At 68.6% G+C, this 25,026-nt stretch overlaps 3 protein-coding genes across 4 annotated transcripts; all 3 read left to right on the forward strand.

The window, feature by feature from the left end:
• The first annotated feature begins 2,049 nt into the window (after positions 1-2,049).
• KCNJ9 (potassium inwardly rectifying channel subfamily J member 9) lies at positions 2,050-5,950 on the forward strand. Of its 2 annotated transcripts, XM_068922536.1 has the most exons (3): positions 2,050-2,111; positions 3,272-4,189; positions 5,598-5,950. In XM_068922536.1, the coding sequence occupies exons 2-3, from the start codon at positions 3,295-3,297 to the stop codon at positions 5,894-5,896; spliced, it is 1,194 nt and encodes a 397-aa protein (XP_068778637.1). In that variant the 5' UTR covers positions 2,050-2,111; positions 3,272-3,294; the 3' UTR covers positions 5,897-5,950. The 2 variants fall into 2 exon arrangements, with proteins under 2 accessions (XP_068778637.1, XP_068778636.1); XM_068922535.1 differs by lacking the exon at positions 2,050-2,111 and having other exon boundaries at positions 2,304-4,189.
• On the forward strand, positions 4,263-5,585 carry LOC138062961 (MAPK-interacting and spindle-stabilizing protein-like; the record flags this gene model as incomplete). The annotated part of the gene is made up of 2 exons (XM_068922548.1): positions 4,263-4,431; positions 4,645-5,585. Coding segments are annotated over exons 1-2 (1,110 nt in total), but the record flags the coding sequence as incomplete, so codon positions are not given.
• A 4,289-nt stretch (positions 5,951-10,239) lies between the features above and the next one.
• Positions 10,240-23,583, forward strand: LOC104139719 (sodium/potassium-transporting ATPase subunit alpha-2). The gene is made up of 23 exons (XM_068922208.1): positions 10,240-10,296; positions 12,799-12,903; positions 13,234-13,293; positions 14,014-14,217; positions 14,426-14,539; positions 14,789-14,923; positions 15,161-15,278; positions 15,880-16,148; positions 16,414-16,612; positions 17,239-17,348; positions 17,451-17,585; positions 17,756-17,945; positions 18,733-18,908; positions 19,082-19,218; positions 19,497-19,647; positions 20,088-20,256; positions 20,466-20,620; positions 20,699-20,822; positions 21,391-21,536; positions 22,045-22,175; positions 22,311-22,412; positions 22,569-22,660; positions 23,246-23,583. The coding sequence occupies exons 1-23, from the start codon at positions 10,285-10,287 to the stop codon at positions 23,272-23,274; spliced, it is 3,063 nt and encodes a 1,020-aa protein (XP_068778309.1). The 5' UTR covers positions 10,240-10,284; the 3' UTR covers positions 23,275-23,583.
• Positions 23,584-25,026: the final 1,443 nt, after the last annotated feature.

A 25,026-nucleotide genomic window follows, 5' to 3' on the forward strand; every position in this document is an offset into this window, starting at 1 on the left:
GCCTGGAAGACAACTGGGGAGCCCTGGCTACTGAAGGAGGAGCCTGGCTAGCAGTGGGAGAGTGTTGGCTAGCAATGGGGAAGTCCTGGCTAGCAATGGGGGAGCCCTGGCTAGCGATGGGGGAGCCGTGGCTAGCGATGGGGGAGCCGTGGCTACCGAAGTGGTACCTGGGCTAGCAGTGAGAGCTGGCCCTTGCCCCCGCATGAGCGTGGAGGTGAGCCGGTGCCGCCACCCGGGTGCTGGGACACCCCAGGGACACTGTTGAGCCATGGTGCCCCGTGCCACACGCGTGTGCGTGCTGCCACACCCCCGGTGTGCCCGTGCCACAGGCGTGTGCGCGCCCCGGGGCATCGCCACCCCGGCGGGGCCGGCCCCCGGGGACCGCCCTTTCTAGGCCGTGCTGTTCCCGTGTTCCCGGGCACACGGATGTGGGACACCTGGAAATGTGCCCTGTTCCCCCCCCCCCCGCCCCACTAAGCGCTAGGCCGTGGCGCCTGCCGGGCTTGGCAGGGGACCCAGGCGTCCGGGCACCTCCGCCTGCTGTCTCTAAGCGTTGGGGCTCCCTGCCTGCAGGCGGCGGGGACACGTGTGCGGGCATGCGACACGTGCATGTGCGAGGGGTGCGCACCTGTGTGCATGCAACTGGTGCGTCATGCGTGCAGAAGCACCCCCCCCCAGCTCAGCATGTATGTTAAGCACATGTGTGTGGGTGTGCAAGGGGGGGGGGGGGTCTTTCCTGGCATATGTGAGTGTAGGACACACCTGTGCATGGGGGCTGCACATGCGACGTGTGCTTGTGAGAACAAAGCTGGCATGTTGCATGTGGTGCACACGCATGTGCGTGGCATGTAAACTGTGCAGGGGGGATGGAGTGACCCCTGTGCATGCCACACGCGTGCACACGTGTCTGGATGCCCCCGGTATGTGTGGGCCATGCGTGTGGACCCCAGCAGCCTGCGTAAGGCATGTCTGTGTCAGCCCATGTAACCCACCCGCGTGCATGGGGCAGGGAGCGCCCCCCCATGTGCGACACGTGTGCGTGGAACATGTGTTCACTGGCCTGCATGTGTGACACACGCGTGTCCCCTTGCTGGGTGCTGGCTCTGCTGGATGCCCGGAGTGGGTGGTTAGACCCAACTTGGTGCTGGCGGGTGGCCCAGGTCTGTTCTGGGGGTGACTTGGGTCAGTACCGGGGGGGGTCCCGGGCCAGTACCGGGGGTGGCCCAGGCCAGTACTGGGGGTGTCCCAGGCCGGTACTGGGGGTGGTCCGGGCTGGTACTGGGGGTGGCCTGGGTCAGTACCAGGGGTGTCACAGGCCAGTACCGGGGGGGTGTCCCGGGCTGGTACCGGAGGTAGCCCAGGCCAGTACTGGGGGTGTCCCAGGCCAGTACTGGGGGTGGTCCGGGCTGGTACTGGGGGTGGTCTGGGCTGGTATCGGGGGGGTCCCGGGCTGGTACCAGGGGTGGCCTGGGTTGGTACCAGGGGTGTCACAGGCCAGTACCGGGGGGGTCCCGGGCCAGTACCGGGGGTGGCCCGGGCCGGTACCGGGGGTGGCCCAGGCCAGTACTGGGGGTGGTCCGGGCTGGTACTGGGAGTGGCCTGGGTCGGTACCAGGGGTGTCACAGGCCAGTACCGGGGGGTGTCCCGGGCCGGTACCGGGGGTGGCCCGGGCCGGTACCAGGGGTGGCCCGGGGCGGCTGGGGGGAGCCGGGCCAGGCCGGTGCCGGGGGCGGGCGCTGCTCGGTATTTTTAGCCGAGCCGTTCCCGGTGCGCAGCCGTTGCCGTGGGAACGGCAGAGCGGGGCCGCCGGGAAGGGCCGGTCCCGGCGCGGCGCCGGCGAGGACCGAGCCGAACCGAACCGAACCGGGCCGAGCCGAACCGCGCCGAGCTGAGCGGAGCCGAACCGGGCCGAGCGGAGCCGAGCCGGGATCAGACCGATTCGGACCGAGCGGAGCGGAGCGGAGCCGGGCCGGGCCGAGCAGAGCGGGGCCGGGCCGGGCCGGGCCGGGCCGGGCCGGGCCGCCCCCGCGCTCGCCCTGCGCCATGCGCGCAGCGCCCGCGGGGTGCGCGCCCCGGCAGCGGGCTGGGCAGCGGCGGCCGCGGGGCGCTCGGTGAGTGCGGGCCGGGGGGCTGGGGCGGGCGGGGCCCGGGCAGATCGGGGGGGGGGGGTCCCGCTGCTGCCTCCCCCGGGCTCTGCGCGCCGACACCCCCCACCTGCCCCTGCGCCCCTTTTCCCTGCCTCCCCTGGCGGATCTGCCCCCCCCCCATGCCATCCAGCCCCCCCATGTCCTCACCTGTCTCTGCCCCCCGGGGGGGGTCCCTGCACCCCCGGTGCCCCCCAAGCATCCCTTCCTGCCCCCGCTCCCCCCAGCCCCAGCATGTCACAGGGCTGGGAGGGGACGCAGCAGTGGCACTGGCAGAGGTGCCCCGTCTGCCCGGATCGGGGGTTCTGGGGGGGCACCCAGCCTGCAAGCACCCCAAGCACCCACGGGTGTCCCCCCAACCCCATTAGGGGGGATGCCCCCCCCATCTGGCCTTGTCCTGCCCCATGGCCGTGGCAGGGGCAGAGGCAGAGGCAAGGCTGGCTGGGGGGCACCTGGGGCCGGGGGTGGGCACTGCTGGGTGCCCCAGGGCCCCCCAGTCCGGGGGTGTAAGGACTGGCTGAGGGTGCATGCGTGCCTGTGTGCATGCGTGTGTGTGCAAGGAGCGGCTCTGTGCATGCGTGTGTGCATGCCTGTGCATACGTGTGCGTACAGCCCGCCCCGTGTGTGTGCGCGTGTGTAGCGATCACCCCCGAGTGCCTGTACACATGGTGTGTGCCCAGTCCTGCATATTTCTGTGCACGTGGGTGTGAGCATGTCAAGCGTCGGGTGGGGGTGTCTGTGTGTGCCTGCGTGTGTGTGTGTATGTGCCGTGTGCTGGTGCACGTATGTTCATACATCTATGTGCATGGCCACACTAATATGCATGCATGTGTGTGCGTGTGCGCTCAGCACCCTAGCGTCCTCCCATGCCTTGGTTTAGCCAGTGCCCAAAATAGCTGGCGGCAGAGGGTGAGGAGGGCCCAGGCATCCTGGCAGCCGAAGGAGCATGTGCCAGCGGGTGGCTCGGGGGCAGCTGGCGGACGCCAGAGCCAGGGCCAGACGCTGCCATGGGGCTCTTAGCCACGTCCCTCCCCTTCCCCTGGCAAGAGCCTTTCCCTTCCGTCACCCCAGTCCCTCCCAGTCTGCCCAGTCCGGGGTGGTGCCACCTGTCCCCTGGTGCCCCGCAGGCTCTGAGGGTGCTGGCGCGGCGATGGCGCAGGACAACGCAGCTTTCTGCGGTGTGCCCGAGACGCCGGGCGGCGAGGCCAAGCCGCCCCCCGCGCCACCCCGGCGCCCGGGCCCTGCCAGCCGCAAGCGCCAGCGCTACGTGGAGAAGGATGGCAAGTGCAACGTGCAGCACGGCAACGTGCGCGAGACCTACCGCTACCTCACCGACATCTTCACCACCCTCGTGGACCTCAAGTGGCGCTTCAGCCTCCTCGTCTTCATCCTCGCCTATGCCGTCACCTGGCTCTTCTTCGGCCTCATCTGGTGGTTCATTGCCTACTGCCGGGGCGACCTGGACCACCTGGAGGACCACGCGTGGACGCCGTGCGTCAACAACCTCAACGGCTTCGTCTCGGCCTTCCTCTTCTCCATCGAGACGGAGACCACCATTGGCTACGGCCACCGCGTCATCACAGACAAGTGTCCCGAAGGCATCGTGCTGCTGCTGCTCCAGGCCATCCTGGGCTCCATGGTCAATGCCTTCATGGTGGGCTGCATGTTCGTGAAGATCTCGCAGCCCAACAAGCGGGCCGAGACGCTGGTCTTCTCCTCGCACGCTGTGGTCTCGCTGCGGGACGACCGCCTCTGCCTCATGTTCCGCGTGGGCGACCTGCGCGACTCGCATATCGTTGAGGCCTCCATCCGCGCCAAGCTCATCAAGTCCAAGCAGACGCAGGAGGGCGAGTTCATCCCTCTCAACCAGACCGACCTCAGCGTGGGCTTTGAGACGGGCGATGACCGCCTCTTCCTCGTCTCGCCCCTCATCATCAGCCACGAGATTGACGAGCGAAGCCCCTTCTGGGATGTCTCCCGGCAGCAGCTCGAGAAGGACGACTTCGAGATCGTCGTCATCCTCGAGGGCATGGTGGAGGCCACAGGTAACAGGGCCACCGCCACTGGCCAGGCTGGGCTTTGGGGACCATTGGGGACCCCCCCGCTGTGGTCCCCGTCATGGTCCTGCCTGGTGCTAGGAGAGAGGTGACCCCGAATCCAACCCCTGAGCTCAGCCTGGATGTGGGTCCCCCCACCCAGAATAACCCTGTTGCAGGACCCAGGGGGTCCCAGCCACCCCCTTTTCCCCCCCATGGGGATCCTCCACCTTCTCTGTCCCTGCTGAGAGGTTGGGGAAGGGGGCTGCATCCCACAGGGACACCCGGATGACAGGGACAGCCTCGGCGTCCCAGCCTGTCCCCTGCTTGCTGGGGCTGGTGGCATCAAGAACCTCGGGGTAGGGGAGGAATGGTTTGAGGGCCAGCTCAGCCTCACAGGACGCCTGGGTCCCCCTTAGCGAGTAGGGGGGTGGCACTTGCCCGTGCTCAGAAGGACATTTGAGATTCCCATGCTTCAGGACCTCTCCCCTTAGAAAGGGGACGCCTTGCCCCTCCTGTGCCTCAGTTTCCCCATTTAACACTAAGGCAGATACCAGCAGGGCTGCACAGGCCAGGGGAGGGGTGGGGGGGCAGTGCCAGGCGCTGCACAGGTCCCCCAGCTGGGATTGGGGTGCACTGGGTGCTACATGAACCCCCTAGTTGGGATCAGGGTCCTCCCTGGTGCTGCACAGGGCTCCCCCCCCCCGCTGGTATCGGGGTATCCCCTGGGCACCAGGTGCCGTGCAGTCCCCCCAGCTGGGATCGGGGTCTCCCCCATGCACCAGGTGCTGTGCAGCCCCCTCTAGCTGAGATTGGGGTCCCCCCCCGTGCACCAGGTGCTGTGCAGCCCCCTCAGCCGGGATCGGGGTCCCCCCCCCATGCACCAGGTGCTGTGCAGCCCCCTCAGCCGGGATCGGGGTCCCCCCCCCATGCACCAGGTGCTGTGCAGCCCCCTCAGCCGGGATCGGGGTCCCCCCCCATGCACCAGGTGCTGTGCAGCCCCTTCAGCCGGGATCGGGGTCCCCCCCCATGCACCAGGTGCTGTGCAGCCCCCCAGGCGGGATCAGGGTCCCTGCCATGCACCAGGTGCCGTGCAGCCCCCCTCAGCTGGGGTTGGGGTACCCCTGTGTGCCAGGCACCATGCAGCCCCCCCCAGTTGGACTGTAGGGTCCCCCTGTGCCCCGGGCACTGTGCAGCCCCCCCAGCCAGGATTGGGGTCCCCACTGGGTGCTGTACAGCCCCCCCCCCCCGGGATCAGGGTCCCCCTACCATGCACCAGGCACCATGTGGCCCTGCAGTGACAACCCTGCATGTGCCACCCCCACCCCGTGACACTGACGGGGAAACCGAGGCACGGCGGGGGCTTCCCGGCGGCGGCTGCCCCCGTGCCCAGCCCGGTGCCCCCTCCGCCGCACAGGGATGACGTGCCAAGCCCGGAGCTCCTACCTGGTGGACGAGGTGCTGTGGGGCCACCGGTTCATGTCGGTGCTGAGCCTGGAGGACGGTTTTTACGAGGTCGACTACGCCAGCTTCCACCAGACCTTCGAGGTGCCCACGCCGAGCTGCAGCGCCCGCGAGTTGGCCGAGGCGGCCGCCCGCATGGACGCCCACCTCTACTGGTCCATCCCCAGCCGCCTGGACGAGAAGGTGGAAGAAGGGACTGAGAAGGAGCGCAACGGCGCCCTGGCCAGCCCCGAGAGCGAGTCTGAGGTGTGAGGCGCTCCGGCCGCCCGGCGCCCTTGCTTTTAATAAAATACCCCCAAACCCCGACTTTGGCGGCGCCGCTCCGGGGACGGGGCCCTGTGGGCGTGCTGGGGCGATGGGGGGGGGGGGGGGGGGGCGCTGAATTTGGGTGCCTGCCAAGTGCCACCCTCCCCAGGTTCGCCCAGCCCTGGCACCCCCCGCACGGGTGCCCCCCACACCCTGGGTGTCCTCGCACACCCCGGGCCCCCCAGCTGGGGGGGGAGCACCGAGAGCCGAGGGCAGGGGGGCACCAGGGCCACAGGGCCCCCAAGATGGGCAGGGGGGCTGAGAGCCCCCCAAGCATGTCAGGGCACGGCTCAGCCTGCCCCATAGCCCTGCCCCATAGCACCACACGGCCAGAGCCACCTTGCAGCCCTGCCCTGTGGCCCCCCCTTCCCCATAGCTTGACCTGCCCCATAACTCTGCCCCATAGCCCTGCCCCAGACACCCCCAACTCCCTCATTTGCCCCCGAACCCACCTGCCCCCTCCCCTTCACCCCCCCACGCCTATCCCTGACCCACTTCCCCCCTGGCCTCGGGCTGAGCCGAACTGAGCAGGATGCAGATGGTGGAGGCACCCAGCAGCGCCGGGGGCCAGGGCCGAGCCGAGCCGGGCTGAGCTGTGCTGAGTGAAGCCAAGCCGAGCTGAGCCAGGCCAAGCTGGGCTAAGGCAAGAGGTCCAAGCCGGGCCCGGCTGGGCCGGGCCGGGCTGAGCTGGGCCGAGCTGAACAGGGCCTAGTTGGGCCGAGCTGAGCCGAGCCGGGCCGAGCCGAGCCGGGCCAAGTCGAGCTGGGCCAAGCCGGGCCGGATCGAGCCGAGCCGGGCCGAGCCGACTGGAGCTGCACCGCCTCGAACGCCCCGCCCCATGGCCCCGCCCCCTGCCTGAAGCCCCGCCCCCATGCTGCCGCGCGCCCACGTGCGGGAGGAGCGCGGCCGAGCGTGGCCGTGGGGCTGCCGGGGAGGGCAGAGCCTGGCGCCCACGCGCGGTCGAGCGCGGACGCGAGTGTGCGAGGACCACGCACACGCGTGGGGCGCACGCGCGTGTCGGTGTCGCGATGGGAGGAGACGACGCCAGCTCAGCCCCGCGTGTCCCCGCCGGGCGGCAGCTGCCGAGTGCGGGGTGGGAGGGGGCTCGGTCCGCGCGTCGGCCCGCGCGCGTGCGTGGCGAGAGCCTTCCCGCGGGGCCGGGAACGGGGGCCGGGCCCCCCTGCAGGCCGGGCGGGCGGCCCCCCGCGGGTCCGTGGCGCGGGGCCCGGCACGTGGCGGCCCGCGCGCGCGTCATCTGTTTGCTCAGCTGGGGGCAGCGGGGGGCGGCGGGGAGCGCAAACACCCCCGCGGTCCGGCCCGGCCGCGGCGCGCTGCGGGCGCTGGGCTGCGCTGGGACAGCCGGGGGGGCCGGGCGGGGCACGCTGGTTTGCACAGGGGAAGCCATGCGAGAGCGGGGGGGGGGTGCGCTGGGGCAGATGGAGCCGATGCACTGGGTTGCACTGGGAGAGCCGGGGGAGGGCGCACTGGGTTGCACTGGGAAAGCCGAGGGAGGGCGCACTGGGTTGCACTGGGAGAGCCGAGGGAGGGCGCACTGGGTTGCACTGGGTTGCACTGGGAGAGCCGAGGGAGGGCGCACTGGGTTGCACTGGGAGAGGCGAGGGAGGGCGCACTGGGTTGCACTGGGTTGCACTGGGAGAGCCGAGGGAGGGCGCACTGGGTTGCACTGGGTTGCACTGGGAAAGCCGAGGGAGGGCGCACTGGGTTGCACTGGGTTGCACTGGGAGAGCCGGGGGAGGGCGCACTGGATTGCACTGGGAGAGCCGGGGGAGGGCGCACTGGGTTGCACTGGGTTGCACTGGGAAAGCCGAGGGAGGGCGCACTGGGTTGCACTGGGTTGCACTGGGAGAGCCGAGGGAGGGCGCACTGGGTTGCACTGGGTTGCACTGGGAGAGCCGGGGGAGGGCGCACTGGGTTGTGCTGGGACAGCCCCCCTCCCCCCCCCCGCCCTTTGGTCGCCCTTGAGCGCGGCGGCAGTTGCCATGGGGATGGAGCGGCGGGGGGCGGGGCGGGGGAGAGGGGGGCGGGGCTAGGGTAGGATAGGGGTCTGGGGGCTATGGGGCAGGATGGGGGCACTGGAGATCTGGGGGCTATGGGGCAGGCTGGGGGCACTGAGGGTCTGGGGGCTATGGGGCAGGATGGGGGCACTGGAGATCTGGGGGCTATGGGACGGGCTGGGGGCACTGGGGGTCTGGGTGTTATGGGGCAGGAGGGGGGCACTGGGGGGGCTGGGATTCGCGTGGGAACAGCCACGGCTCCCGGCACAGCCGTGTCCCTGCGCACAGCCGTCCATGGGCACAGGCCCAGACACCCCCACGTCTCTGGGTACAGCCACCCCAGGCACAGCCAGCCTTGGGCACAGCCTCCGGCACAGTCACATCCCTGGGTACAACCATGCATGGGCACAGCCATGTCCCTCGACACAGCCTTGAGTACAGCCTCGGGCACAGCCATCGCTGGGCACCGCCCTGGCACAGTCACGTCCCTGGGTACAGCCAGCCAGGGGCACAGCCAGACAGAGCACAGCCGTCACCCCAAGCACAGTCGCGTCCCTGGGCACAGCCGGCCAGGGCACAGCCGTCACCCCAAGCACAGCCGCATCCTACAGCCGTGGCCTTTCCCCCCGGCTAATTTTAGCCCGTTTACGTTCCCGTTGGCTCCTCGGTGGCAGGAGTGCCCCCCCCCGGGCCCTGCCAGCGCCCCCCCTCGCCGGGGCCTGCCGCGACATACTGGGTGAAGTGGGAATGCGCTGGAGGGGCAGCAGGGGGGACCAGCCCCCCCAGAGGGGAAACTGAGGCAGGTGGCGCCCAGATGTCCAGGCTGCCCCCCAGCCCTGGGGCACCCACTCCACCTGGGGGGCCCGGACACCTGGGCCCCTGGCCTGCTCCGGCTGTGCCCTCCCAGCCCGGACACCTGGTTTCCCAGCGCTCTGCTCCCAGCTGGGGGCCCCCCACAGCCCCGGACGCCTGGGTCCCACGGCCGCCTCTAAAAGGGCAGGGCTCCGGTCCGGGACACCGGGGTCCCTCTCCTGGCTGCCACTCAGCCCGTGCCCCAGGGCTAGGAGGGGACTGGAGACCCCCAGGACCCCGTGGGGGGGTCAGGGTGGCTGTGCCCCCCCGGCCCCACTTGCCCCGGTGACTCCCGGGGGTTGGGGTGTCCCGGGGTACAGCCCTGGGCTGGGGGGGACCAGGGGGGACCTAGGAGGGGTCTGGGAGGGACCAGGGGGACTGAGGGGGACTGGGGGTCTGGACAGGGGGGTCCAGGAGGGACCAGGAGGGTCCGGGCCGGGGGAGGTCCGGGGGAGACCGGGAGGATCCAGGCCAGGGGCAGGGGGTGAGGGGGGACTAGAAGGGACTGAGCCGGGAGGGGCCTGGGGGGGGGGGCTGGGGATCTGAAGGATGGGGTCCGGGAGGGACCAGGCCGGGGGGTCCGGGGGGGCTGGGGGTCCGGAGTGGGGGGTCCGGGAGGGATCAGGCCGGGGAGTCCGGGGGGGGTGGAGGTCTGGAGGGGGGGGTCCGGGAAGGACCAGGCCGGGGGGGTTCTGGGGGGGGGCTGGGGGTCCGGAGGGGGGGGTCCGGGAAGGACCAGGCTGGGGGGGTTCCGGGGGAGGCTGGGGGTCCGGAGGGGGGGGGTCCGGGAAGGACCAGGCTGGGGAGTCCGGGGGGGCTGGGGGTCCGGAGGGGGGGGTCCGGGAGGGACCAGGCCGGGGGATCCGGGGGGGGTGGGGGTCCGGAGTGGGGGGTCCGGGAAGGACCAGGCCGGGGGGGTTCTGGGGGGGGGCTGGGGGTCCGGAGGGGGGGGTCCGGGAGGGACCAGGCTGGGGAGTCCGGGGAGGCTGGGGGTCCGGAGGGGGGGGGGGTCCGGGAAGGACCAGGCCGGGGGAGTCCAGGGGGGGCTGGGGGTCCGGAGGGGGGGGTCCGGGAAGGACCAGGCTGGGGGGTCCGGGGGGGCTGGGGGTCCGGAGTGGGGGGTCCGGGAGGGACCAGGCCGGGGGATCCGGGGGGGGTGGGGGTCCGGAGGGGGGGGGTCCGGGAAGGACCAGGTCGGGGGGTCCGGGGGGGCTGGGGGTCCGGAGTGGGGGGTCCGGGAGGGACCAGGCTGGGGGGTCCGGGGGCGGGAGCGGGGCCGAAGCGGGGTGCGGGGAAGGGGTTGGGGGCCGGGGGCCGGCAGGGCCGGCCCGGGGGGGCGCGGGAGCCGGGGGGCCGGGCCGGCCGGGGCCGGGGCCGGCCCGGGCGGGGCCGCGGAGGGTTTTTCTCCGCCGCCGCCGCCGCCGCCGCCCCCGAGTGCCCCGGGCCGAGAGCAGCGACGGCACCGCCATGGGCAGAGGGGTGAGTAGCGGCGGCCCGGGGCGCCCGCTGCACCCACCCGCGGCACCGACCGCACCCACCCGCTGCCACCCGCGGCACCCAGTGCCACCCAGCCCTCGCCGCCGGGGGCACCTCCCCACTGCCACCCCCGTGGGCACCGCCAGGCTCCCACCCCCGGCAGCGGCACCCACCCACCCACGGGGGTCCCCTGCAGCCCCCCGCCACCCCCGCTGCCACCTAGGGTGTCCCCCTGCCCCCCCTAGGGACCCTGCCATCCCCGCTGCCCCCCCCGTGTCCCTCTGCCCCCCCTTACTGCCACCCCCGTGTCCCTCTGCCCCCCCTTACTGCCACCCCGGGGTCCCACCGGCACCCCCGGATCCCCCGGACTCCCCCGCACCCCCAGCAGACCCGGACGGAGAGGGGGCCCAGGCGTCCGGGGTACGGGGGGAGGCAGATCCCCCCACCCCCGCCCCGTCCCCGTTCCCCCCAGCGGGGGAGCGAGCTAGCGGGGAAGCGGTTGCCCGGACGCCTGGGTCCTTTTCCCAGCGCCGGGAGGTGGCGGAGGGCCAGGGCTCACAGCGCTGCACTCGTGCTGCCGGGACGCCTGGGCCCCCCCAGTTTCGGGAGGGAATGGGGGGGGGACGCCTGGGTTCCCTGATTCAGTGCAAACGGGGAAGGCTCCCCCCCCCCGCGCACCCGGTGCCCAGAGCTGCCCCCACGGGGGGAAACTGAGGCACGGAGCCGGGGCCACCAGCCCGGGGTGGGGGGCTACTGCCGAGGGACCCAGGCGTCCTGGGCTGGTGCCACCCACCTGCAGCAAGGCCGGCCCGGCCGTGTCCCCCGCAGGGCCGCGGTGGCCCGGTGCCCGGCCGCTCTTCGCCAGGGTCCCCGGTGCCATGGGAACGGGCGCAGGGGTCCCGCTGGGCTGGCGCCGCTCCCGGCCCCCCCCCGCCCCCCCCACCCCCCGAGCCGCCCGGGGCACGGCCTGGGCTGCAGGTGGGGGGGGCTGCAGCCCCCCACCCTTGTCCCGGGGTGCTGTCCCCTCCTGGCACCCGCGGCGGTGGCGTGGGCTGTGTCCCCCCCCTTGCACCCCCACCCCCGTCCCGGGGTGCCAGTGGGGCAATGCTGGGGGGGGCATAAAGCGGAGCAGCCCCCCACTCTGCGGCACGGGGGACCCCGCTATCCAGGCAGGGCAGCGAGCAGAGATCGTCCCCCCGCCGGTCCCCCGGCCCCCAGCCCCGGCTGCCCGCGCAGTAACACGACCCCTTTGCTCCCAGCGGTTGTTCTTGGCACTGGGGCCATTTTCCATGACAGCATCGAGGCCGGGGCCGTCCCCGGCCCCCCGCCAGCCCCACGCGGGGGGACAGCCGCGGCCCCCCCGGCCCTGCCGCCCGCCTCGTGCCAACCGCGCCAGCACAGCAGGCAAAGCCGCCTGGGACGTGCCACCGGGTCGTGCCAACGCCGCCCCCGGCGCTGCTCTGTGTCCCCCCACCCCCAAGGGCAACTGGTGCTGAGGGGGCTCGGAGGGCCTGGCAGGGGCTCCCCCAGCCCGGGCAGCCAGTGGGGTGTTGGCACTGGTCCCTGTCCCCTGCCCACAGTGACACCCCTGGTCCCTTGCTGATACACGTGCCCTGGGCACATTGCCCTGTTTCCCGCTTGCGATGACATCCCTGTGCCCATGGTGACACCCCCTGCCCTTGGTGACATCCGTGCCTGCACTGATGACACCCGTGCCTACCTTCAGTGACACCTCTGCCTGTGGTGACATGCCAGCCTGCAGTGGCACCCATGCTCATGGTGATGCTCATGCCCACAGTGACACCTGTGCCCACAGCGGTGCCGTGTGCCTGCGGTAATGTCCCTGCCCGTGGTGTCATCCATGCCCACAGGGATGTTTGTGTTTATGGTGACACTGTGCTGATGGTGACACCTCTACCCACAGTGCTTCCTGTACCCGTGGTGACACTGTGACCATGGTGACACAAAGTGCCTGAGGTGATGCCTGTGCTTGGGTGACACCCATGCCTATGGTGATGCTTGCGCTGGTGGTGACACCATGCCAACTGTGATGCCCATGACCATGGTGACATTTTGCTGGTGGTGACACTGTACTCATGGCAATGCCCATGCCCACAGGGGCACTGAACTGGCAGTGACCCCCATACCCATGGTGATGCCTGTTACTGTGGTGACACCGCACTGGTGGCAACACCAAGCCCATAGTGAGGGTCGTGCCTGCAGAGACACTGCACTGGTGGTGACACTGCGCTGGTGGTGACCAATGCTTGTTGTGCCTGGAATGACACCATGCTGGCAGTGACACCATGCCCATGATGATGCCCGTGCCCATGATGACACTGTGCTGGTGGTGGCACTGTGCCCACAGTGATGGCTGTGCCCATGGTGACACTGGCTGGCAGTGCCACCATGCCTGTGGGGACACCATGCTGGTGGTGACACCGTGCCCGTGGCGATGGCTGTGTCCATGGTGACCATGTGCTGGTGGTGACACCATGCCCACAGGCCGGCCGGGAGTACTCGCCCGCAGCCACCACCTCAGAGAATGGGGGTGGCAAGAGAAAGCAGAAGGAGAAGGAGCTGGATGAGTTGAAGAAGGAGGTGAACTTGGTAAGGACAGGCAGCACAGGCACGGGCATGGGGGGGGGTGCGGGGACACAAGGCGCATGGCCAGGGGCTCCAGATATCGGCACGAGGATGGGTGTCAGGGCCACAGGGAGGGCAGGGTGGGGGGACACAGGTGCACCGTGGGTTTGGGGCACAATGGGGAGGAGGGATGGGTGCACTGGGGGATGGAGGGATGGACAGTGGGTGAGGTGGCTGGAGGGATGGGAGGACAGAGGGCAGGGCAGGCTCCAGCATGGTCCTGGAGGGGGGGGGACAGCCCTGGGGTGGCTCGGGTCCCAGGCCCTGTGACTTACGTACCCTCTGCCCGGGCAGGATGACCACAAACTGTCCCTGGATGAACTGGGCAGGAAGTACCAGGTGGATCTGTCCAGGGTAAGATGAGCTGCTGTGTCCACTGTGCCCACCGCGACAGGCATGCCCACAGTGCCCGTGCCCCCTGCCCCGGGCACCCGGCCCTCCCGGACCCCCCCAACCTGCCACGTCCCCTGTCCCGGCCACCCTGCCCTCCCAGACACCCCATCCCCTGCCCCGGGCACCCTGCCCTCCTGGACTCCCCGTCCCCCTGACCCACTGTGTCCCCTGCCCTCCCGGACCCCCTTGTCCCCTGCCCTAGCCACCCTGCCCTCCCGGACCCCCCGTCCCCCCGACCCACCGCATCCCCTGCCCTGGCCACCCCCCCGTCCCCCCCACCTGCTGTGTCCCCTGCCCCAGGCACCCTGCCCTCCTGGATCCCCTGTCCCCCCGACCCACTGCATCCTCTTCCCTCATGGACCCCCCCCACCCCCCTGACCCACCACATCCTCTGCCCTCCTGGACCCCCCATCCCCTTGACCTGCCACATCCCCTGCCCTCCTGCACCCTGCCCTCCCGGACCCCCCGTCCCTCCGACCCACTGCATCCCCTGCCCTCCCAGACCCCCCATCCCCCTGACCTGCCACATCCCCTGCCCCAGCCACCCTGCCCTCCCGGACCCCCGTCCCCCTGACCTGCCGTGTCCCCTACCCGGGCAGAGGAGGGTGCTCAGACAGGCGTGGGGCCGCCCGGGGGTGCTGGCTGTCGGTGCCCAGGCTGGCACCATCCCCTCACCTGCAGGGCCTGACCAACGCACGGGCGGCCGAGATCCTGGTGCAGGACGGCCCCAACGCCCTCACCCCGCCACCCACCACCCCCGAGTGGGTCAAGTTCTGCCGCCAGCTCTTCGGGGGCTTCTCCATCCTCCTCTGGATCGGCGCCATCCTCTGCTTCCTCGCCTACGGCATCCAGGCTGCCATGGAGGACGAGCCGTCCAACGACAACGTGAGGGCACCGCTGTGGCACGGGCAGCCCGGGGGCACATGGGCATGGTGGGGGTCACCGCCATCGTGGGGACACGGGCACTGTGCAGGTGTGGGGACCAGCTTGGCCAAGTGGCCTCAGCATGGGGCATGGGTTGCAGTGGGCATGGGGCATGTGCCCAGCTGGAGTACGAGCTGGGGGCACCCTGACACGGTGCCTCTGTCCCCAGCTCTATCTGGGGGTGGTGCTGGCCGCCGTCGTCATCGTCACTGGCTGCTTCTCCTACTACCAAGAGGCCAAAAGCTCCAAGATCATGGACTCCTTCAAGAACATGGTGCCCCAGGTAGGAGCCATGGGTGCCTGCACCCGGGCACCCCCCACAACACCCCTGGGCTCTCAAGGGTGCCCCATGGCATTGCCGATTCCCCATATAAAGCCTCAGGGAAGGTGGGTGCCTCGAGGATGGCACTGCCAGGTAGGAAGGACTGGGGCAAGGCCTACATGGAGGCCACAACATGGGTGGGGGGGTCCTGGCACCTTTCTGGGTGAGGGGTGCCTGTGCCACCCCTCAGGGTTCCCCTGCATCTGGCAGCAAGCGCTCGTGATCCGTGAGGGTGAGAAGATCCAGATCAACGCAGAGAACGTGGTGGTCGGGGACTTGGTGGAGGTGAAGGGGGGCGACCGGGTGCCTGCGGACATGCGCATCATCTCCTCACATGGCTGCAAGGTGAGTGGACACTGGACACCAACGCTGCCCCAGGGGGGCACTGGGGATGACGTGGGTCTGGCACCAAGGCTGGCAATGGGTGGGCACCAGGACTGGCACGGGGTGGCCAGCAAGGCTGGGGGGCGGGTCTGAGCGTCTGTGCTGAGGGGTGTGAGATGGGGCTCAGGTGGAGCTGGCCATGTCACCCAGCCATGGCCAGCACCCGCATGGCACCCATGCCCATGCTCGCCGTGCCAGGTTGATAACTCCTCGCTGACGGGTGAGTCGGAGCCGCAGACTCGCTCACCCGAGTTCACCCATGAGAACCCACTGGAGACCCGAAACATCTGCTTCTTCTCCACCAACTGCGTGGAGGGTGAGGGCAGCCAGGGGGTGCCGGGCACGGGGTGGGCACCCAGTGGGAAAGGCATTGGGAGCCCCAGCGCCGGTGGTGCCTCCAGACCCCCAATATCCCCAGTACCCCTAGGATGGGCACATGTCCCCAGTGTCTCCTGAGTCCCCTGGAAAGGTGAGTGCCCCAGTGCCCTGGTGTCCCTGATACACCTGGGAGGGGCACATCAGCTGATTCTTCTCATGTCCCCAGTGTTGGCAAATGCCCCCAGGGCCCCTTGGTCCCCTAAGTGGATGGGTGTCCCCAGAGTTCCCTGGGTGCCCCAATGTTCCTGGGCAAGCAAGTGTCCCCAGGGACCCCAGGGTCCTTGGTGTCCCCTGGTGGGTGCCCTCAGTGGTCCTTGTGTCCCCAGGGTCCAAAGTGGGCACATGACCTTCATGCCCCAATGTCCCCTGGGTGTCCCTGATGTCTCTTGGGTTGGCAAATGCCCACAGTATCCTTGGCCAGGTGGGTGCCCCTGGTGTCCCCTAAATGCATGGTTGTCCTCAATGTCCCCTGGGTGTATGGGTGCCCTCCAAGCCCCGGCACCCGGTGGGGGCACATGACCCATGCCCGTCCCCACCAGGCACAGCCCGGGGCATCGTAATCTCCACGGGGGACCGCACAGTGATGGGGCGCATTGCCTCACTGGCCTCGGGGCTTGAGGTGGGCCGCACACCCATCGCCATGGAGATTGAGCACTTCATCCGCCTCATCACTGGCGTTGCCGTCTTCCTCGGCCTCTCCTTCTTCATCCTCTCCCTCATCCTTGGCTACACCTGGCTCGAGGCTGTCATCTTCCTCATCGGCATCATCGTGGCCAACGTCCCTGAGGGGCTGCTCGCCACCGTCACAGTAGGGGCACTGGGGCACTGGAAAAGGGGGCTAGTTATACTGGGAGAGCAGGGGGACTGGGAACACTGGGGTAGCAGGTCACTGGTTATACTGGGAAGGTGCAACAGGGGTACTGGTTATACCGTGAGGGACTAGTTATGCTGGGCAGCACTTGGCTGGCCCAGGTGCTGGTGTGCTCAGCAGTCCCCAGTGCCTGCTGCTGCACCAGCAATGCCCACTGATGCCCATGGGTGCTCGCCGACACCCACGGGTGCTGCCATGCCAGGTGTGCCTGACACTGACGGCCAAGCGCATGGCGCGCAAGAACTGCCTGGTGAAGAACCTGGAGGCAGTGGAGACGTTGGGCTCCACCTCCACCATCTGCTCTGACAAGACGGGAACCCTCACCCAGAACCGCATGACTGTGGCCCACATGTGGTTCGACAACCAGATCCATGAGGCTGACACCACCGAGGACCAGTCGGGTGGGTGGCCGGCTCGGTGCCCCATCCCCTGGCACTGCCTCCCTCAGCACCTTCTTGGCTCGGCACCTGTCTGCCCTGGGTGTCCTTTCCCCTGGCACCTTTTTGCCAGGCAGCCCCATCTCTGCCTGGGCACCCCACTCCTTGCTCCTGCACCTGGATGTCACTTCCTGGCACCCCCAGCCCTGGGCATCTCCTTACCTTGGGCACCCTGAGCCCTGGGCGCCCTCTTGTTCCTGCACCCGATATCACTTCCCCGCTTACCTAATCCCTCGTTAGCCCCTTCTCCCGGGGTCTCTTTTCCCTGCCACCCTGACTCCTGGGCACCCTGGTTCCTGGTCACCTCCTTCCTTGCTCCTGCACCCAGATGTCACTTCCCTGGCACCCTGACCCCTGGGGACCCCAACCCCCAGTCACTCCCTTCCCTTAGTACCCTGAGCCCTGGGCAACCCCTTCCCTTGGACACCTTTCACTGGGGCACCCTGTCTGCAGTGGCACCCCCTTCCCCAGGCACCTCTTGGAGCCCCTGGGGCTGGGGCACTGCCCCGGCCGAGCTAGCCCAGCCAGAGAAGGTGGGGGACACTGCAGGGGAGCCCTGACGCAGCTGATGGGCATGGGGCATCCCGCAGGGGCCACCTTCGACAAGCGCTCGCCCACGTGGGCAGCCCTGGCACGCATCGCTGGGCTCTGCAACCGCGCCGTCTTCAAGCCAGGCCAGGAGAACATCTCCATTTCCAAGGTAGGCAGCCGCCCAGGTGCCACCGGGGTGGCCCTGGTGCCACCCATCCCCACCATCGCCCGCGGTGCCTGTGGTGTCGCTCAGCGCCTCTCTGTGCCCCAGCGCGACACGGCGGGCGACGCGTCCGAGTCGGCACTGCTGAAGTGCATCCAGCTCTCATGCGGCTCCGTCAAGAAGATGCGGGACAAGAACCCCAAAGTCACTGAAATCCCCTTCAACTCCACCAACAAGTACCAGGTGCGCCCTACTCAGGCAGGACCATGGCACTAGCCCCAGCACCAGGCAGGATGCCGAGTGCCAGCCCCGTGGGTGCATCATGCGGCGCCGGGAGTGGGACAGCTCATTTGGGGTGCTGCCACCCCTTCGAGCGCCGTGCCCGGTGCCACCCGTGCCCCCTGTGCCTGCAGCTCTCCATCCACGAGCGGGAAGACGACCCGCAGAGCTACCTGCTGGTGATGAAGGGCGCCCCGGAGCGCATCCTGGACCGCTGCTCCCGCATCCTGGTGCAGGGCCAGGAGGTGCCACTGGATGAGGAGATGCGCGAAGCCTTCCAAAACGCCTACCTGGAGCTGGGCGGGCTGGGCGAGCGCGTCCTGGGTGAGGGCACCTGGCCCGGTGGGTGCTGGAGGCGTGGGGAGCGTGGGGGGCACAGGAGCTGGGGGGCGCATAGTGTGGGGGGACTGGGCCAATGGGGAAGTGGGAATGTGGGGGATGGGGTCACAGGGTGATGGGGAGCAGGGGAGTATGTTGGGGGTGTAGGGTATGAGGACATGGGGACACAGGGACACGGGGGCAGCAGGACATGGGGCAATGGGGGGCACAGGGAGCAGAGGGACATGCGGAGTGGGGGGCACAGGGAAGACGGAGGATAGGGGACATGGGGGACAGGGACAAGGGGGCATGAGGACAAGGAGAAAGGAGGACATGGGGGCACGGGGGTATGGGGACAAGGGGACACGGGGGGCAGGGGGATGTGGGGACAGAGGGGGAGTATGGAGACATGGGGACATGGGGACACAGGAGCATGAGGGGATAGGTGTATGGGGGCTTGGGGGCACAGGGCAGAGGACATGGGGTGTGGAGGACATGGGGGCACAGGAGTATGGGGACATGGGGATATGGGGGATAGGGGACATGGGCAGACCAGGCATGGGGCGATAGGGACATGGTGGGGAGAAGGGACATGGGGGACATGGGCCTGGATGGCAGTGGTGAACAGAGGCAAGGGAGACGGGACATGAGGCACATGAAGGGACTTCAGGCCAAGGTGGGGCCCAAAGGACATGGGGATATGGGAGAAAGAGGAATGGAGGCCATGGGGCAGGCGAGGGGAAGGTGTATGTGGGGGACGCCTGCACTAGCGTCACCCGCTGGTGCCCACCAGGTTTCTGCCACCTCTACCTGCCCCCGGACAAGTTCCCCCGCGGGTTCAGGTTTGACGCCGACGAGATCAACTTCCCCACCACCAACCTGTGCTTCGTGGGGCTCATGTCCATGATCGACCCGCCCCGTGCCGCCGTGCCCGACGCCGTGGGCAAGTGTCGCAGTGCTGGCATCAAGGTACAGCCCTGCAGGCAGGGCGCCGTGCCTGGGGGCCCAGGTGTTCGGGTCGTACCCCATGAGCTTGTCACTGCAGGGTTAATGCTGCCTGGAGTAGGCAGGGGGCCAGGCCCAGCTCTGCCAGGGAAGGACCCAGGTGTCCTGGCTGCCCTCACACCTGCCCCGTGCCCCAGGTGATCATGGTGACCGGGGACCACCCCATCACAGCCAAGGCCATCGCCAAGGGCGTGGGCATCATCTCGGAGGGGAATGAGACGGTGGAGGACATCGCTGCCCGCCTCAACATCCCCGTCAGCCAGGTCAACCCCAGGTAGGTCACAGCACGGCCTGGCATGGTACAGCCTGGCAGGATGTAGCATGACACAGCCTGGCACAGTGCAGCATGGAGTGACATGGCACAGCCAGCACAGTGCAACATTGCACATCCCAGCATGGTGTGACGTGGCACAGCCGCATGGTGCAGCCTGGCACATCCCGGCACGGTGTGACACGGCACAGCCGGCCGGGTACAGCCTGCCACAGCCCAGCCTGACTGCTGTGGCCCTGTGGGGCCTGGGCTGGCGCCGCTCAGGCGTGCCGTGCCCACAGGGAGGCCAAGGCCTGCGTGGTGCACGGCTCCGACCTCAAGGACATGACGTCGGAGCAGCTCGACGAGATCCTCAAGAACCACACAGAGATCGTCTTCGCCCGCACCTCGCCCCAGCAGAAGCTCATCATCGTGGAGGGCTGCCAGCGCCAGGTGGGCGCCCTGTGCCCCTTACACCCTTGCCTGTGCCCCCCATGTCCCCTCTGCTCCTTTGACCCCCAGGACCTGCCACTTCCCACACTGCCGGGAACCCAGTGACCCAGCCCCTCAGGGCTGCCCATGGGGCTGGTGGGCGCCAGCGCTCCGGGTGCCCACCTACCCTGGATCTCACCCCGAGGTGGCCCTCCGTGCCACCGTGGGCACGGGGCTGAGCCCACAGTGATGCCTCATCCTGCCCAGGCTGCCAGGCCCACTCCATCCCTGTCTCCTGCCACCAGCAGTACCTGGCGCCGTCCTGTCCCCAGCAGTGCCCTCATCTCCTTGTGCCTGGTGTTGCCCTGGTTCCTTGTGGCTCAGGGTGCCCTGGTCCCCTGTCCCTGGCATTGCTCTGTCCCCGCACCCCAAGGTGCCCTGACCCCCCCGTGCCGTGCCAGGGTGCCATCGTGGCTGTGACGGGCGATGGGGTGAACGACTCGCCAGCGCTGAAAAAGGCCGACATCGGCATCGCCATGGGCATCGCCGGCTCCGACGTCTCCAAGCAGGCGGCCGACATGATCCTGCTGGACGACAACTTCGCCTCCATCGTCACCGGCGTGGAGGAAGGTCGGTGCCCAACACAGCAGGTGACGGGGGCACCGGCAGGGCCAGGTGTCCCCATCGCCCCTCCTTGCCTGCCATGGGCCACCAGCCATATGGGCTGGGTGTCACCACCCCCCTGGCACCCGCCTGCCCTGGGTCACCTCTCCCTGTCCCTCCCCGGTGGCACCTCCGGGAGGGCACCCGGTGACCAGCCACCCTGGGACCCCCTGCAGGGCGCCTCATCTTCGACAACCTGAAGAAGTCCATCGCCTACACCCTGACCAGCAACATCCCTGAAATCACCCCCTTCCTCCTCTTCATCATCGCCAACATCCCGCTGCCTCTGGGCACCGTCACCATCCTCTGCATCGACCTGGGCACCGACATGGTGAGGCCATGGGGCGGTTGGCGAGGCATGGGGTGCAGAGATGCCGGCAGGGCACCCGCTCACCTACTGCCCACCCAGGTCCCTGCCATCTCCCTGGCCTACGAGGCGGCCGAGAGCGACATCATGAAGCGGCAGCCAAGGAACCCCAAGACAGACAAGCTGGTGAACGAGCGGCTCATCAGCATGGCCTACGGGCAGATCGGTGAGGGCACCGCCGGGTGTGCTCACCCAGGGACTCTGGGGCACATCGGGGACCCACCAGGGGCATCAGGACACCTGCTGGGGAGACCAAGAGCACCAGGTGGCACCCTGGGCATTCACTAGTGACACCAGGTCACGCACTGGTGATATTAAGGGCACAAGTGGCACCCTGAGGACCCACTTGTGAAAACAGGGCACCCACTCATGACACCTGGTCATCCACCCTGGTGATACCAGGGCCACCAGATGGCACCTGAAGGCACACTTGTGATACTAGGACACACATTGGTGACACCAGGGCACCACTCACGACCCCAGGGTACCCATTGGTGATACCACGGGCACCAACTGGCACCCAAGGACCCCCTTGTGACCCCAGGGCACCCACTCATGACCTCTGTGCCTCATGGCACCCTGTGGCACAGAGCTATGCCCCAATTAGCAGTGCCCTGTCACCCTGTGCTCGGGGGGGACCCTGTTGGACAGCAGGGGACCAAGAGCACCAAGTGGTCCCAGGGACCCCTGATGGCACCGGGGACACCCATGGCTAAGGTGCCCGGTACCTGCAGGGATGATCCAGGCGCTGGGCGGCTTCTTCACCTACTTTGTAATCCTGGCGGAGAACGGCTTCCTGCCCTCCACCCTGGTGGGCATCCGCCTCGCCTGGGATGACCGCTCCACCAACGACCTGGAGGACTCCTACGGGCAGGAGTGGGTGAGTGCCGTGCCGTGCCATCCTGTGCGAAACCATGCAAGGGGCTTTAATCCCTTGCACACCTTCCCTCACTTGCTTGCACGACTGTGGGAGCCATATTCCTCTTTCTGCATTCGCGCACCACCACGCGTGCTTCCGTGAACATCCGGATGCGCCGTTTACTCGTTTCCACACCCATGTGCTCATTCCCATGGCTGTGCATGCACGAGCTGCCTGTGCACTCCTGTGCCCACACCTGTGCACTTGCACACTGGCGGGGCAGCACGTGCATGCCTGGGCACGGGCACCCTTGACTGTGCAGATTTGCACGCTCACATGGTTGCACGTGGCACTCACCCACGCTTGTCTGCACTTTCTCTGCCGCGCAGAGCTCTGGTCTCACCCCTAGCCCCCTGTTCTTGCACGCTCGCTGGTGCACAACTGCCTCGTACAAAGCCGTGGGTGTGGGGGCTGGCCCCAGGCGCGTGGCCGTGCCACCGGGCTGAGGCCACGCCACGCGCCCCCACAGACCTACGAGCAGCGCAAGGTGGTGGAGTTCACGTGCCACACGGCCTTCTTCGCCAGCATTGTCGTGGTGCAATGGGCCGACCTCATCATCTGCAAGACCCGTCGCAACTCCGTCTTCCAGCAGGGCATGAAGTGAGTGTGCCCCGGCTCAGGTGGCCCCAGCCTCGTGCGATGCCGGCTCTGCCGGCTCCTGGCAGGGGCACAGGGAGGGTGCTAGGCTCCCGGGTGCTGGGTCTCCTGCATCACCCCAACGCTGCTGTCCTGCAGGAACAAGATCCTCATCTTCGGGCTGCTGGAGGAGACGGCGCTGGCGGCGTTTCTGTCCTACTGCCCGGGCATGGGGGTAGCGCTGCGCATGTACCCGCTCAAGTGAGTGCCCACCGGGGGCTGCGCCCATGCCTGGAGCCCCCCCAGCTCTGCGGCATTGCCCGGGCATGGTGCACCCACAGTGCCCGGTGCCTCTGATGCACCTGGTGCCTCCGCTGCACCCGCTGCTCCTGGTGACACTAACGCTGCCCCGCGCAGGGTCACTTGGTGGTTCTGCGCCTTCCCCTACAGCCTCCTCATCTTCGCCTACGACGAGGTGCGCAAGCTCATCCTGCGCCGCTACCCTGGTGGTGAGTGTCACCCATGGCCCCCAGCACCAGCATGGAGCCCTGAAACACCCCAGGGTGGGCAATGTGCCCCCCAAGCCCCTCTTGTGCCCCCCAATGTGGGCTTTGCCCCCCTGGGGGCACCCAAAGGGCTTTGGGGCAGATGAGGGTGAGGGCACATTGCAGGGCACCTGAGGAGATGGAGGTATGAAGGGGGAGGGGGCACCCAAGGGGATTTGGGGGCATCGAGGGGTGGTGGGGGCACTCAAGGGGGGGTTGGGGAACATCCTGGGGGATGGGGTATACGCAAGGGAATGGGGCACACTGGTGGAACAAGGGGACACCCAGGATAGGTTGGGGGACACCCAGAGGGGCTAGGGGGCATCCAGAGGGGCTGAGGGATGACCAAGCGGCGGGGGGCACCCAAGGGGAATAGTGAGCACCCATGGGAGGGATGCCCAAGAGTGGTGGGGGGGCACCTAAGGGGGCTGAAGAACTCCCACGGGGGCTGAGGGCACCCAGAGGGGTAGGGGGCACCAAGGAGGGTGGGGGACAGGCAGAGGGGCCACCTCCAGCTTGCCCCCCACTAATGCGCACCCCTTTCCCCAGGCTGGGTGGAGAAGGAGACCTACTACTAGGTGCCAGCATGGGGCGGCCCCCACCAGCACCCGGGGGCACTGAGACCCCCACCCAGGGGTGCCGGGAGCCCCACTGTCCCCCTCAGATGCGCTGTCCATGTTAACCTTTAACTGTGGCCCCGGTACTAACCCCAGGGCTGGCACTGCCCGGGCACAGCCGGGGGGTCCCATGGGACCCAGGCGTCCGGCTCTGGCCCTGGCCCAGGGAGTGCTCCACGTGGGGACCCCGATGCCCCCCGATGTGAGCACCCAGACCCCGTCCCCCCTCCTCCCCTCTTTTTTAGTAATAAAATGATTTAAGCCCGTTCAGCCATGCCCACCCTCTTCTCTGTGCCCGGGGGGCACATGCCAGTGGCTGGGGGGGAGGGGACAAAGGGGTGGAGGGATTTGGGGACACAAAGGATGGGGGGACATGGGACAGGGTTTGGAAAGGTTTGGGGAGCCTGACAATGTCCCCCGTGTTCCCCAGGTCCCCCATGCCTTGATGCCCCCCAGGTCCTCCATGTGCTCCAGGTCCCTCTTGTCCCCATGTTCCCCATGCTCCCCGCGTCCCTTGTGCCTTGATGCCCCCCAGGTCCCCATGTCCCTCATGTCCCCTATGTCACCATGCCCCCCCATGCCCCCAGGTCCCCCATTCCCTTGTGCCCCCCAGCGAGTGGCGCCCTGCGGTGGCTGCCCCCGTGGGGCTGAGCCCAGGAGCTGGGAGGGGCAGCACCAACCCCCCCCCCCGGCATTTCTCACCACCCAAAATACCGGCAGCTGCTGGGTATAAATAACCCGGCTGCCTTGCGGCTGCCCGCGAGCATGGGCACCTGTCCGGCTCCAGCACCCCGGGGACCCCGGGGACCCACCACCCCCGAGCCAGGGTGCCCCCACTGCTGGCGGGTGTGCATGCAACACCTGTGTGTGTGTGTGTGTGTGTGTGTGTGTGTGTGTGTGTGTGTGTGTGTGTGTGTGCGCACATGCGTTTCCATAGCTGTGTGTGCACAAGCAGGTGCGCACTTGTGCTGCTGTGCCTGGCTGTGCGCACAAGTGCCCTTGTGTGTGCACACGTGTATGTGCATCCGTGTGCATCAGTGTGTACTCGTGCAGGGATGCACATGAGTGTGTGTGTGCACACACTCCCGTGTGCACCTGTGCACGAGGGCCCCACAGCTCTGTGCGTGTGTGTGTGTGTGTGTGTGTGTGCACACAACACGTGTGTGCTCACGTCTAGAGGCACGCGTGTGCACCTACCCAGATGCATGTGCGCACCTGTCGGTTTGTATGCACACGAGAGTCCAGCTGTGTGCACGCTTGCATGTGTGAGTGTGTGTGTGTGTGTGTGTGTGTGTGTGTGCATGTGTGCGCGCGCCTATCCATGTGCCCTGGCACCCTGGAGCCCCCCCGGTACCGCAGCCCGTGATGCAGAAGTGGGGGCCTGCAAGCACCCCGAGCTGAGGGTCTGGCACGTCCCTCACCCGCCCGGACGCCTGGGTCCTCGTCCTGCGGGCTGGGAGCCGTTGTGCCCCGCTGGGGTTCGGGGTGCCCCCGGCAGAGGCACGGGTGCTGCTGAGTCGGCAGCGTGGGTGGGGGCGCCGGGTCCGGCCCCGCTCAGGTTTCGCCCGGAGGGTTTCAGTGTCCGCCGAGGTTTAAAAATAAGGAGGCTCCGACTCAGGGTCATTCGAAACCGGGGCTGGCGCCGTGGGGGGGGGGGGGGGGGGGGGGCGGCCAGCACAGCCCAGCACGGCTTGGTCTGGCGTGGCGTGGGCC

This window comes from Struthio camelus, chromosome 30, assembly GCF_040807025.1.
Source record: "Struthio camelus isolate bStrCam1 chromosome 30, bStrCam1.hap1, whole genome shotgun sequence".
NCBI lineage: Eukaryota > Metazoa > Chordata > Aves > Struthioniformes > Struthionidae > Struthio > Struthio camelus.